Source organism: Egretta garzetta, unplaced genomic scaffold (assembly GCF_000687185.1).
Source record: "Egretta garzetta isolate BGI_Z169 unplaced genomic scaffold, ASM68718v1 scaffold42, whole genome shotgun sequence".
In the NCBI taxonomy this organism is placed as follows: domain Eukaryota; kingdom Metazoa; phylum Chordata; class Aves; order Pelecaniformes; family Ardeidae; genus Egretta; species Egretta garzetta.
In genome coordinates this window covers 202,659-214,449 of record NW_009258782.1, presented here as the reverse complement: position 1 = coordinate 214,449, position 11,791 = coordinate 202,659, and the positions used below count along the sequence as shown (strand labels likewise).

General features: G+C 52.9%; 1 protein-coding gene and 1 long non-coding RNA gene across 3 annotated transcripts in view; one reads left to right on the top strand and one right to left on the bottom strand.

Moving 5' to 3' along the window:
• The first annotated feature begins 3,926 nt into the window (after nt 1-3,926).
• On the top strand, nt 3,927-7,550 carry LOC104135744 (hemoglobin subunit pi). Its single transcript, XM_009649425.2, has 3 exons — nt 3,927-5,026; nt 6,083-6,287; nt 6,858-7,550. Exons 1-3 carry the CDS (start codon nt 4,932-4,934, stop codon nt 6,984-6,986), a joined length of 429 nt encoding a protein of 142 aa, XP_009647720.1. The 5' UTR covers nt 3,927-4,931; the 3' UTR covers nt 6,987-7,550.
• Nucleotides 7,551-9,604: 2,054 nt separating this feature from the next.
• Nucleotides 9,605-11,791, bottom strand: part of LOC118451733 — a 3,441-nt gene continuing 1,254 nt past the window's right edge. The window contains exons 1-3 of one of the 2 annotated variants that reach the window (XR_004841280.1): nt 10,501-11,291; nt 10,064-10,163; nt 9,605-9,909 (exon numbers count right to left, since the gene is read on the bottom strand). This is a non-coding gene — a long non-coding RNA (uncharacterized LOC118451733). Of the gene's footprint in view, nt 9,910-10,063; nt 10,164-10,500; nt 11,292-11,791 lie in introns of those variants that run through there. The other variant, XR_004841279.1, reaches the window with a different exon arrangement.

Here is an 11,791-nt window from a genome sequence, read left to right as displayed (position 1 = left end):
GAGCAGGCACACCCGTAACAAGCTCAGGCTGCTCAGACCCCCGTCCAACCTGGCCTTGAATGCTTCCAGGGATGGGGCCTCCACTACCTCTCTGGGCAACCCCTTCCAGTGTTTCACCACCCTCATTGTAAAGAATTTCTTCCTTATATCTAGTCTAACCCTACCCTGGTTTAGTTTAAAACCATTACCCCTTGTCCTGACACAGCTGGCCCTACTAGAAAGATTTTCCCCATCTTTCCTATAGGCTCCCTTTGAGACCAGAAAATTACCAGCAATTATGTTAGAGGATGTCCTGGGGTCTGTACGTAAATTCTTCTGCATTTGATTACAATATTTGGGTATTTGAACCCTCTGAGATATCCCCACTCTGGATGCTGCTCTGAAGTTCTCCCCGGGGACGGTCGGGCAGCGGTGGATGGCTGAAGGGGGGAGATGAGCACACGCAGCGCAGGCGTAATCTGCGGGGCCATCCTCCGCCAGGCCGGCGATAACAATTGAAGCAAGAGAAGGTGTTGCTGAGGGGAGAGACTTGTCTGCGGGTGATTAAAGAGCAGTCGTATTATCACGGCAGAGCATTCCTTGCACACCAGCACTGGGCAGCTACGTTAAAATTTCCCAGTGTCTCTGCTTCAAAAAAGAATTGTACTTTCTTAAATAATAAATTACAGATGTATTTGTCATCTCCAGCTCTTGGAGGCTGGAGTTTATTTAAAGCAAAGTGTTGCAAGCTGGTAGGAAATTAAAGAATAAAGCCAGGACTTAGAGCCCGCTTTTAAGATTTCCCAAAATGAATACACCCAAAATTTTCAGAGTTAGAACAGACATATGTGCCACCTTATCCACGGGAATTCCCTTTGAGGGGGAAGCAGTCCTCATGGAGAATACAAGCCCATGGGGAAAGTTATCCCTGATCTCACCAGAGGTGTCATTCAATCGGTCACTGGATTTTACGGTCAGGGCTGCTTTTATAACGAGCAAACAGGGCTGTTGCTCGCTTCTGCCTTTTAAAATGAGAAATTCTGGCAGCCTGCTTTTGGAACAAGATTAAAAAAGACCTATGTTAGTCCTAAAAAACATCTTTGGTGTCACCTTTGGTGACATTTCACAGGTTTGTGACAAAGATTCATCATCTGCCCAAGGGTGGACATTCTGCTGCGGGTCTGTGAATCGTAACCATGAGAAGCAGCAGCAAGGGAGGAAGGCAGGTCTGGTGGGGTTTCAGAAAGGGCATGGCTTCGGCATCGTCCCATGACCAGGGGAACACCAGCAATCATGTTGTATAGCTCCTTGCTCTGCTCAGGCCAGGACCTCCATGTCCCACCACCCAGCAGACAGCTGGAGCACTGGGATGGAGGAACTTGGCTGTGCGGTCCACGTGAGGACAGAGACGGTCACTCTCCGCGTCACCTTGTGGCACATGGCTGAGGATCACGCTTCTCCCACCAGCCATGTTCCTGAGGAGTTCCCGCAGCCGTCCCCAGCGCAGCCCTGACCCTGGGCAAGCGGTCGGCTCCTTCCAGCAAACCACTGTCATATTTGGCTGCTCTGGCTTTTGTGACAGCGCAAGAGTAACTCTCAGAAAATGAATTCAAATTCCATAAAGATTTCAGAGATGGTGAACCCTCCTGTGCAGGCATCGCTCTGATCCTCACATCTACCTCAATCCTACAGTCATGGAGGATCAACGTTCAGGTTAGAGAGTGGGCAGCAGAATAGGAAGGAGTCCCTGGGTATATCTGGGTGTCAGTCGCTTCCCTCACGCGTTGATTGAGTGCCCTCTGATTAAAAGCACTCTCACTGAGGAGAGCTCGGAGCACAGCCGTGCGGCAGGCAGTGTAAGAGGAGGCACTTTGGGAAGGAGACAAAAAAATGTATGTTTTTTCAAATGCATGTAGCAAGGGCTGATGAATACAGCCTCCCTTGAATACCTCCATCCATTTAAGCTGCACAAACTGAATATCGCAGGACCGCTGCCCGTGCCAGCAGGGGCCCTTTGAACGGGAGACTGCTCCATGCCACATCTCTGTAGCCAGAGTCAGCTCCAGGTTTTCAGTGGACATTTACAAAAATGATCCGAGGGCTGGAGCCCCTCTCCTATGAGGACAGGCTGAGGGAGTTGGGCTTGTTCAGCCTGGAGAAGAGAAGGCTGCAGGGAGACCTGATTACGGCCTTTCAATACCTAAAGGGAGCCCATAGGAAAGATGGGGAAAATCTTTCTAGTAGGGCCAGCTGTGACAAGACCAGGGGTAATGGTTTTAAACTAAACCAGGGGAGGTTTAGACTAGATATAAGGAAGAAATTCTTTACAATGAGGGTGGTGAAACACTGGAAGGGGTTGCCCAGAGAGGTAGTGGAGGCCCCATCCCTGGAAGCATTCAGGGCCAGGTTGGACGGGGCTGTGAGCAACCTGATCTGGTTAGCGGTGTCCCTGCTCCTGCAGGGGGGTTGGACTGGGTGACCTCTAGGGGTCCCTTCCAACCCAAAACATTCTATGATTCTATGTATGGCATTTATCAAAGGGAGGATATACAAAGAGCACTCTGATAATCATAGAATCATAGAATGTTTTGGGTTGGAAGGGACCCCCAGAGGTCACCACAGAGGTGAGGCTGACAGGTCGGTAGTTCCCAGGGTCTTCCTTCTTATCACAAAGCGATCGTCTTCACTGGGTCTCAAGGATCCCCTCTTGCATCCCCTCTTAAAGTGGGGTACTGAGAGAAGCGCCTTACCCAGCCAGAGGGCAGAAGGGCTGGGGAGGGAGCTGCAGTACTGAACACCATCTTAAATTAAATCCCAGGTGAGGTGCTGGCCTCCGCCAGCAGGGATGATGATACAACATCACCGAACCCAGCCAGGCTCGCAGACCAAGAAGCCTCAGGTGCTTTGCGCCCGCCCGTTGGGAAAGCCCAAGGTTTCTCCTGCTTCACGTGACAGCTCACATGCAGAGAGGCTTCAATCCAGAGCCTGGCGCAAAGCACAAGAGGTGGGTTGGGGCTCTTCTGTGAGTGCTGCTGCAGCCCCCAGGACACTGGGGACACCGGAGGATATGGCAGCAGCTGTCTGACCCCCTCTCTACTGCTTCTCTAGCACCACTGGTTCATTCCCACCTGACCCCAGGACACGTTGGCAGAGCCACAGCCCCAGGAGAGTGGGGTCTATTTGTAGTGAATGTATCAACGCCTCCAAGCTGTAGAGTATACCCAGAGAGGAGAGACCTATCCCCATGTGAAGGCACAGAAGAAACCGCCACCATAAGTACAGCACATGTGGGAGCCGAGCTCCCACCCAAACCCAACAGCCACTGGAGGTCAGGTTCCCCTGCCCAGCAGCACAGCGCAGCCACACCACGGCTCCCAGGAGAGGCTCCAGGTTTGGTGCATGCTCCTGTGTGACATTTAGCGGGGCTGGGTGGTGTGATTGCACTGCTCCTTTGGTACAGATAACCCAAGGCTGGACATACTCCAATGCACGCATGACCCAACTATCATTAGATCCCTAGGAGTGTTTTCCTCTTAGCAGGACGACCATGTCTGGGGAGCATCCTCTGTAGCTGTCAGTAGCATTGCTGTGAAACAGAGACACATCTTGGCAAGGGATCTGGCTTATACATATCAACCTTCTCAGCACAAGCGCGCGAGGCTATTTGGGCAGAGAACACTGTCTGACCTCTCTGACGGTACCAGCCAGCGTGCCGTGCACGGCTGCCGATGCTCGGTGGCCGTGTGTACGGCTGCTGTAGTTTATCAGGGTGGCAGAGAGATTTACCCCTGCTTCACGTGCTGGCAGGATATTCATTCCCTGAGGTTCAGCGGCAACCATCTCCAGTAGGGTATTTCTTTGACACTTTGCCCACTTATCTGTGGTTACAGACCTGTGCTGGGCTTCCCTTTGCTTGCTTGGTCCTTCACCCATCAAGTGTGCCTGTGCCCTGCAGCTACAAGCCATCTATTGTGGGACCAGGCTTCCCTGTGCATGTCCAGCATGCAGCACCACGCACGCCAGCACTGGCTGTGGTGCTGAGGGCTATTTTACAGTGCAAGGGATAATTACCAGTAAGAATCAGGGAACTAGAAATCAAAGACATACAGTAGGAGGCATTTAGGGATGAAAAAGAAAAAGCCAGACTGGGCTTTCACACACACACAGACATGCTTTTTTCTAGGACCATACTCAATTTCATGAGCTCCCTCTCCCTGTTCCCACAGGAATCATTATGACCAGTGCTGTTATAAGCAATATCAATTGCAGAGCACATCCCTAATTCTTTGCAAGAGGTTGGCAAAGTGAAACCCTGGTAGCGCTGAAGGAAATGGCAAAATCCCCACTGATTCCCACAAGGTCAGGGTCTCACTCCCTCTCTGAATTTTACTGCGCGTCTCCCAGCCTGCCCCCAGCACTACTTAGGAATCATTTTATATGAAATTTTGGGCCACGTGGCAGCCACATACGCTGGAAGTGTACAATATGCCACAGAAAGGCCCAGAGTCTTGTGTTCACATAGCAAGGGAGGAAAATGTGGATTTTTCTCCAAGCTCCTTAGCATGCTTGAAGTCCCTATGCTCCTCAGCTTAAAGATGTGTCCTAACACTCCGACGCTGGAATTTTCCAGCATTATCTCTCTGTTCATGTATCAATACGTGTCCAGACAATTTCTTCGCAGCCACACGGCCATTACGTTAAGAAGCAAGAAGCTGATAATGCCAGCAAGCCAGGAGGCCAGTGCGCTGACCCTTGCCGAAATAGGCATTGCTTCACGGGGAGATAAGAGCCTCCCACCTCCATGGGTGGGCCTCTGGAGTGACCAATGAGCGTGGACAGGCGCCAAGGTCCGGTATCCCCTTCCCCTTTATAATCAGGGCTTCCAGGGCCATGAGTCCAAACCTGCTCTGAGTGTTCATTGCAAGGAGCCTGAGCCTGCACCCTCCTGCACCATGACGCTGACTCAAGCTGATAAGGCCGCCGTGGTCACCATCTGGACAAAGGTGTCTACCCAAGCCGATGCCATCGGGGCAGAATCGCTGGAGAGGTAAGTCCCCCAGAATGGCTCCGAAGAGGGTGCCTCCTCTGGCTTTGCTGTTAGGATGCATTTCTTGTAGCACTTGCATGCGTAAGAGCACGCTGGGACTGGCGAGAGTTGACGATTACCTCTACGTTGTTTGGTACTTCATTTTCTGGAGTTCTACCTGTCCTACTAAATGCTAATAGGTGGCCTCAAACCATAACTTTCTAAGCAATTCTAATGGTCTATTTCCCATTATAGCAATTCAGAAGAATTCATAGCCAGGAGCCCTGGGGAGGAATTCAAAGTCATTCCTACTCAGTGTCCTGAAATGGGGCTATCGCTGTTAGGAAATGAACTTGAAGTGGTTTATTGTACGAGTGAAGCGGTTGCTGTAGAAGTGATGCAATTTCTCCTGCAATTTCGAGGCACAAAGAGAATAGCTGTCCCCTAAATTCCCTGGATATTCATGTTTCATTGTTCCGGCTGATAAATCGCAAACCGTTAGGAAACAAGACAACCAGCCCCCCTGCAAGTATAGCACAGGAATACAACGTTCATACAAATTAAGCGAGCTGGCACAAAAGGGATAACAGTCTGGAAATTGTCCCGAAATTATGATGTTATTCAAAGTTATTTAAATGTAATTTACAGCTCAGGATTAAGTATTGCGATACTCCTTCCAGGACTCTGAGTACCGCTCGTATCGATTCTGGTTCGCTCAGCTCGTGTTAGTTTAAGATCCTGCAAACTGGCTTACAATGTAATGTAGGAAATGTAGTGACAATTTGAGGTTATTTTTGATTTTAAGATACCCTCAAAAAATACATTAAGTTTTAAATTGGTTTTAACATTTCATTCCTCTCTAGTAGGTACAGATTAGCTCACTGTCTAATCGGCACGTACTGCAGAAGAGGTTTAAGAGCAGAAAGACCTTCCTGGTCCCAAAGCTTCAGGATCCCAGAGCTCAATTAGAACCATAACTTCCATCGTGGGCAGGTTTACACGGCGCTTGCTCTGAGGTTTTACCATCTCGTGCATGTCCCTTCCCCTGCTGAATCTCATTCTCGTGTTCTCCTCCAGGCTTTTCTCCAGCTACCCCCAGACGAAAACCTACTTCCCCCACTTTGACCTCAGCCAAGGCTCAGCTCAGCTTCGTGGCCATGGCTCCAAGGTCATGAATGCCATCGGGGAAGCCGTGAAGCACATTGATGACATTAGAGGTGCTTTGGCCAAACTCAGCGAGCTGCATGCTTACATCCTCAGGGTGGACCCCGTCAACTTCAAGGTGAGTCAGACATTCAGAGATGAAAACTGCCATCACAAAATTAGTGACCACGGATCGTTTTGGCTAACGGCAGCTTGATCCCTGGCTGCACTGCACAGCCTTGTCAATTCATGTCGCTGCTTGTTTCCCACCTGATTTTTTAACCTGAGATTGGATCTTTTCTTGAAAGACTCGGTCTGGCTCAAGCAAAGAACTACTCAGGGGGCTCCCATGGTCTGTGTTAGACAGGCTCGAGTCTCTGCTGCCTTTCTTGTAATGTATGAACCTTGTGAGGTCAAATTATATCACCTGTCTTGAACAAAGTAAATTCTAAACATTTCCACTTTGTTGCATTTCCCTCTGGGGAGCAAGGAAGGGCCATTTGGAAAAAGGGGTTGTAGCAAGCATTGCCTTTTGCCCTATACCAAAGGCAGCTCTGCTTCTTCACACGCAGCATCAGGCAGCAGCGTTACCTGCTTGGGACACGTAGTCGTGATCTCAGTGCACACGCTGGGACCAAGGTCCGTTGCAGACCTCTAGGCTGACATCTGTTATTGGCTGCGATGGATCTAACCCCGTTTTCCCTTACAGCTGCTTTCCCACTGTATCCTGTGCTCCGTGGCTGCCCGCTATCCCAGTGACTTCACCCCAGAGGTTCATGCTGCGTGGGACAAGTTCCTGTCCAGTGTTTCCTCTGTTCTGACTGAGAAGTACAGATAAATGGCCTCCACGAAGGGTGAGGGACACGCATCTGTGGTGCGCCCCGGCTGCCAGGCTTTGGGGTGTGCACCCCTTCCTATGCAGTCCTCTCAAATCCCCTCTGCAGGGGCTCGCTCCTCTGCAAAACCCAATAAATAATTCAAATGTGAACTCTGGTCTCTGTGCTTTCATCTCCATGCGTTCCATCTACACCTTGCTGTTCTGGCAGGGGTGTTCCAAAATGGCTACACAATGGGGAGGGGAAAATACTAAGCTGTGTAAATTAATTCATGTTGTAATTAATTAATGTACCGATTCATGTGCTGAGCTGTGTAAATTCAGTGGGAATAACATGACATGATATTCAGTGGGAATAACATAACACAATATTTGGTGCAATAACAGAACACTGAGCAGAAGCCCAGAACAGGCTAGAGCCCTGTGACTGCTACTGCTCACCAAGGGTAGACCCACCAAAGATTGTTTCCAGGCTGACCAGGAAAGACTCTTTTACCCCACTGGGATATTGAATGGACCCAGATTTTTCATTTGGCCCATCCAAAACCCACCACAGCCTGTTGTGAACAAAACCTGCATTGCCATATCACAGAATCCCAGAATGGCAAGGGTTGGAAGGGACCTCAGGAGATCATCTAGTCCAACCCCCCTGCTCAAGCAGGCTCACCCAGAGCATGTTACACAGATATCGTCCAGGTGGGCTTTGAATATCTCCAGAGAAGGAGACTCCACAGCCCCCTGGGCAGCCTGGGCCAGGGCTCGGGCACCCTCAAAGTAAAGAAGTTTTTCCTCATATTCAACTGAAACCTCTTCTGTTTCAGTTTGTGCCCATTGCCCCTTGTCCTGTCTCTGGGCACCACCGAGAAGAGTCTGGCTCCGTCCTCGTGACCCCCACCCTTGAGATATTTGTACGTGTTGATGAGGTCCCCTCTCAGTCTTCTCTTCTTCAGGCTGAACAAGCCCCTTTGTTGGACGGGGGAGCGGAGACCGGGACACAGTACTCCAGGTGCGGTCTCACCAGGGCAGGGCAGAGGGGGAGGAGAGCCTCCCTCGCCCTGCTGGCCGCACTCCTCTTAATGGACCCCAGGATACCATTGGCCTTCTTGGCAACAAGGGCACCCTGCTGGCTCATGGTCAGCTTGTTGTCCACCAGGACTCCCAGGTCCCTCTTGGCAGAGCTGCTTTCCAGCAGGCCATATGTTGTGATGTGCCCCAAGCGATGCTGGGCATTGTCTTCTCATGCTCCTCTCCATGGGGTATGGACAAGGTATCTGACATTCTTCATGAGCACCTTGGGCTCTCACACCTGTGAGACAGGTTTGGTAAAGGGACCAGCCCCTCAGCTCGACATCTCTCATTTTAACATGGGGAACTTTACATGCATTCAAAATTTGGGAATGCTAGTGGCCACTGGAGATCGGTGTTGATGGCATTTGGGGGATCACAGGTTCACGAGGTTCCTCTGGAAAGCAGTGACGGGGAAGAGTACAGAGCTGACGGTCACCGTGGGGGGAGCACAGGGAAGCTCCGTACGTACCCATGTGGGTTAACTCCGGTGGGCAGCTCAGCACTTACACAGTGGCTCACTCACTCCCCCCTCTCAATGGGATGAGGGGAAGAGGAAAGGAAGAATAAAAGCAAGAAAACTTGGGGCTCAAGATCAAACAAGGAAACAAACAAGCAGAAATAATTGTTTAATAAGTGAAGGATAAGTGGAAGAAGAGGGAAGAACACAAAACAAAACAGGTGATGCAAAGGCAATCACTCACCACCTCTCGTGGGTAGAGTGATGCCTAGCCAGTTCCCGAGCAAAAAGGATGGGTCACCCCCCTAAAACTCCCTAAACCTCCCTCTTTTCCCTTTTATTGCTGAGCATGGCGTTAGATGGTATGAAATACTTTGTCGGTTAGTTGGGGTCATCTGCCCGGTTGTGTCCCATCCCAGCGTATCGTGCACCCCAAAATCTGTTCCCGGGGTGGGGGGCAGCGTGGGAAGCAGAGACAGCCCTGATGCTGTGTAAACGCTGCTCGGCAAAAGCCAGCACCTCCGTGTGTTATCAGAGCTGGCTTGCTCAAAAATCTCAAACACAGCACCATGTGAGCTGCTGTGAAGAAAATTATTTATCAGGTTACACTCACTGCCCCTGCCTGCCTCAGGGGACTTCTGACATAAAAAGGTGGGTGCAAAGTCTTAAGCACACTCTGATCGACAGCCTGAACTGGCACTGCAAGCCGTGGTCCTCATCTCATTTACCAAATTTCAGGATGGGAGATGGGGGAGGGGGCCAAGGGCTGAGGGATGGGGACCGGGACAGCGGGATGGGGGCCGTAGTGGCGGTGCTGAGCCCCATTTTGCCTTGCAGCTACCATCACAGTGCTTCCAGGCGGTGCTGGCCACGCAGCGGGGCAACGACTGCACCCCCGAGGCGCACGGCGCCTTCAACAAGTTCCTGTTGGCCGTGGCCACTGTGCTGGCCGAGAAGCACAGATGAGCCATCACCCATGCCTGGGTGCCATCAATAAAGGCACCTTTGCCACAGCGCTGTGTCCATCTTCACCCGGGCCGAGGGCCGGGGTGGGCTGGGGTGTTGTGATGCCCCCATCGGAGGGAGGGAAGGAGCTGCCGGTGAGGCCAGGCCATGGTACAGGGGGGCAGCACCGGTCATGGGCTCCCTGGGTGCCCCCCAGGGCCCTGCCTGCTTCCACCCCTCCCGAGCCTGGGATGCGGCCAATGCTGGTAGCAGGACCTTGGGAATGGAGCTTCGCCTGTTGCCTCGCCGTGCCTGCAGCTCTCTGGGGATGCGACGGAAGGATGCGCCAAGCCAAATGTGGTTCTTGCATCCCCTTGAAAGATTCTCCGGGGAGGTAGGATTCATCCCCCTTGGCTCCATCTATCAGGATGGTTCTCTAGGACTTTATTGGGGATGCTGTGGGAGGTAAGCGCCTGCGTGAGCTCCACAGACAAGTTCATGGAGTGAAAAAAATCCGCCACAGCCCATTAAGCACAGACAAATGTTCTTGAGCTCAAGCCCCTGAGCCACAAATCCCCATCGACTGCCAGGGAAGTGCCCCCACACCTACCCTGGCTGTCTGCTTTTCCCTTGCAGCCTGGGCAAGGTGGGAGTGGAGCGGGCAGAGCTGCGGTCCAGCACAGGGCCACTGGTTTCAGGGGTTTGGGAGCCTGAATGAAGAAAAAAAAGAAAAAAATCATTGTCCTTAGATGACAGGTCATGGGTTATAAGATACTAAACTAGCCCTGGGTTCTCTCTGCGTTGTGACACCAGAGGGAGGAGATGAGCCTTCTTGAGGGATAGGAGATGGTCCATCAGGAGAGCGGTGGCCGAGCGCCGGCAGCAGCCAGGCACTGGGCGTGCAGGGACCCTGCCTGCACAGAAACACAGGGCTGGGAGTCCCTGGGCCTGGGAGTCCCCTGCTCCTGCAAGTGCACTCAGGAACCCACAGCGCTTTTCCTCCATCCTCAGACACATCCCAGCCTACATCCCAGTGCCTTCATGCACCTTTTCCACCCATTTATTCTCATGCCACCAGTTTGCAGGGCTCTTCTGCCTTTGCAGTTTGACCCTTGACGCATGCAGAGGCAGCAGACACACCACCCCGCTGCTGTTTCCCTGGGCTCTGCTTCCCAGATCGGCCCCCCCCCCATCCTCCCCTCCTTCCCCGCTCTGAAATGGTGCCAGCTCGAGCTAATCTCCCCCAAACACAAATGATAAGAACCGTCGGCCAGGGAGGAAATAGGGGTGTGAACTGTCCCCTGCCTGCCTGCGCCAGCTCTCGAACCTACTGGAAGCACCACAGGCCCCCTCACCCTCCTCATCTTCCTCACCCTCCTCATCTTCCTTGCCCTTCTTGCCCTTCCTTGCCCTTCCTTGCCCTTCCTTGCCCTCGCCTTCATCATTTGGGGCACGCGGGGCTCGCCATGGGCTGCTGTGGCCCTGTGTGCCTGCCTTCCCCAGCTGTGAGCTCCTGCTGCTGCAAGGCCAGCACTTGCATCGGCGCCCAGCGCTGATCCCCGGGGCTCTGCCGAGTGTCCCCTCTTCCCAGGAGTCAGGGTCACCCAGTCCCCCCGCAGCACTGGGGCCAGCACAGCACAGGCACAGGGGGGCCGGGGCAGGGGAGCTCCGGGGTCTGTACGCAGAGTGATGCCACTGCGGTTCAGGGAACAGGGGCTGAAGAGGGCACAGACTTTGGGGTACACCTGTTTGGGGTGCCCTGAGGGACAGCGTGGGTGAGTGGCTGTGTCTATAGGGGCCGTGTTGGATGGCAAGGTGTGCATAGGGGCAGCGTGTGTGGGTGCAAGGATGGTGTCCGTGTAGCGGCCGTGCTATAGATGGCCGTGCGTGTACCAGGACAGTTCACGTGTGTGCATCAAGGCTGCGCTGGATGGGTCAGTCCATACGTGCAGGTGCCTGCGGGGCCGCCTGTGGGTGTCGGGGACGCTGGGCAGGCTCAGTCTGGTGGGGACAGACTCCCACCAGGCTACTGAAGTTACAAGCCCCGCACTGCTGTCCCCACCATCCTGCCAGGACACATCCAGGCTGCGCCAGAGCTGCCTGCACCAGGGGGACATCAGCCCGTACCCCGCTCTGAGCCCTGAACCCAGCCTGCGCCGGGAGGGGACACACACGGACTCCTCTGCCTGTGCTAGTGCTGACCCTAACCTCAACCCATGCCAGCGCAGACCCTAAACCTAAGCCTAAGCCTAAACCTAAGCCTAACCCTGCAGTCAGCCTGTGCCAGAGGGGACAGACCACCCGGCCTGCACTGATGTGAGCCCTAACCCTAATCCTG

Bases quoted from the DNA above. Each gene is read 5' to 3' on its own strand.
- LOC104135744 (XM_009649425.2), top strand. From the start codon at position 4,932: ATGACGCTGACTCAAGCTGATAAGGCCGCCGTGGTCACCATCTGGACA. The intron at 5,027-6,082 runs GTAAGTCCCCCA...GTTCTCCTCCAG, and splicing joins GGGGCAGAATCGCTGGAGAG to GCTTTTCTCCAGCTACCCCC. The intron at 6,288-6,857 runs GTGAGTCAGACA...TTTCCCTTACAG, and splicing joins TGGACCCCGTCAACTTCAAG to CTGCTTTCCCACTGTATCCT.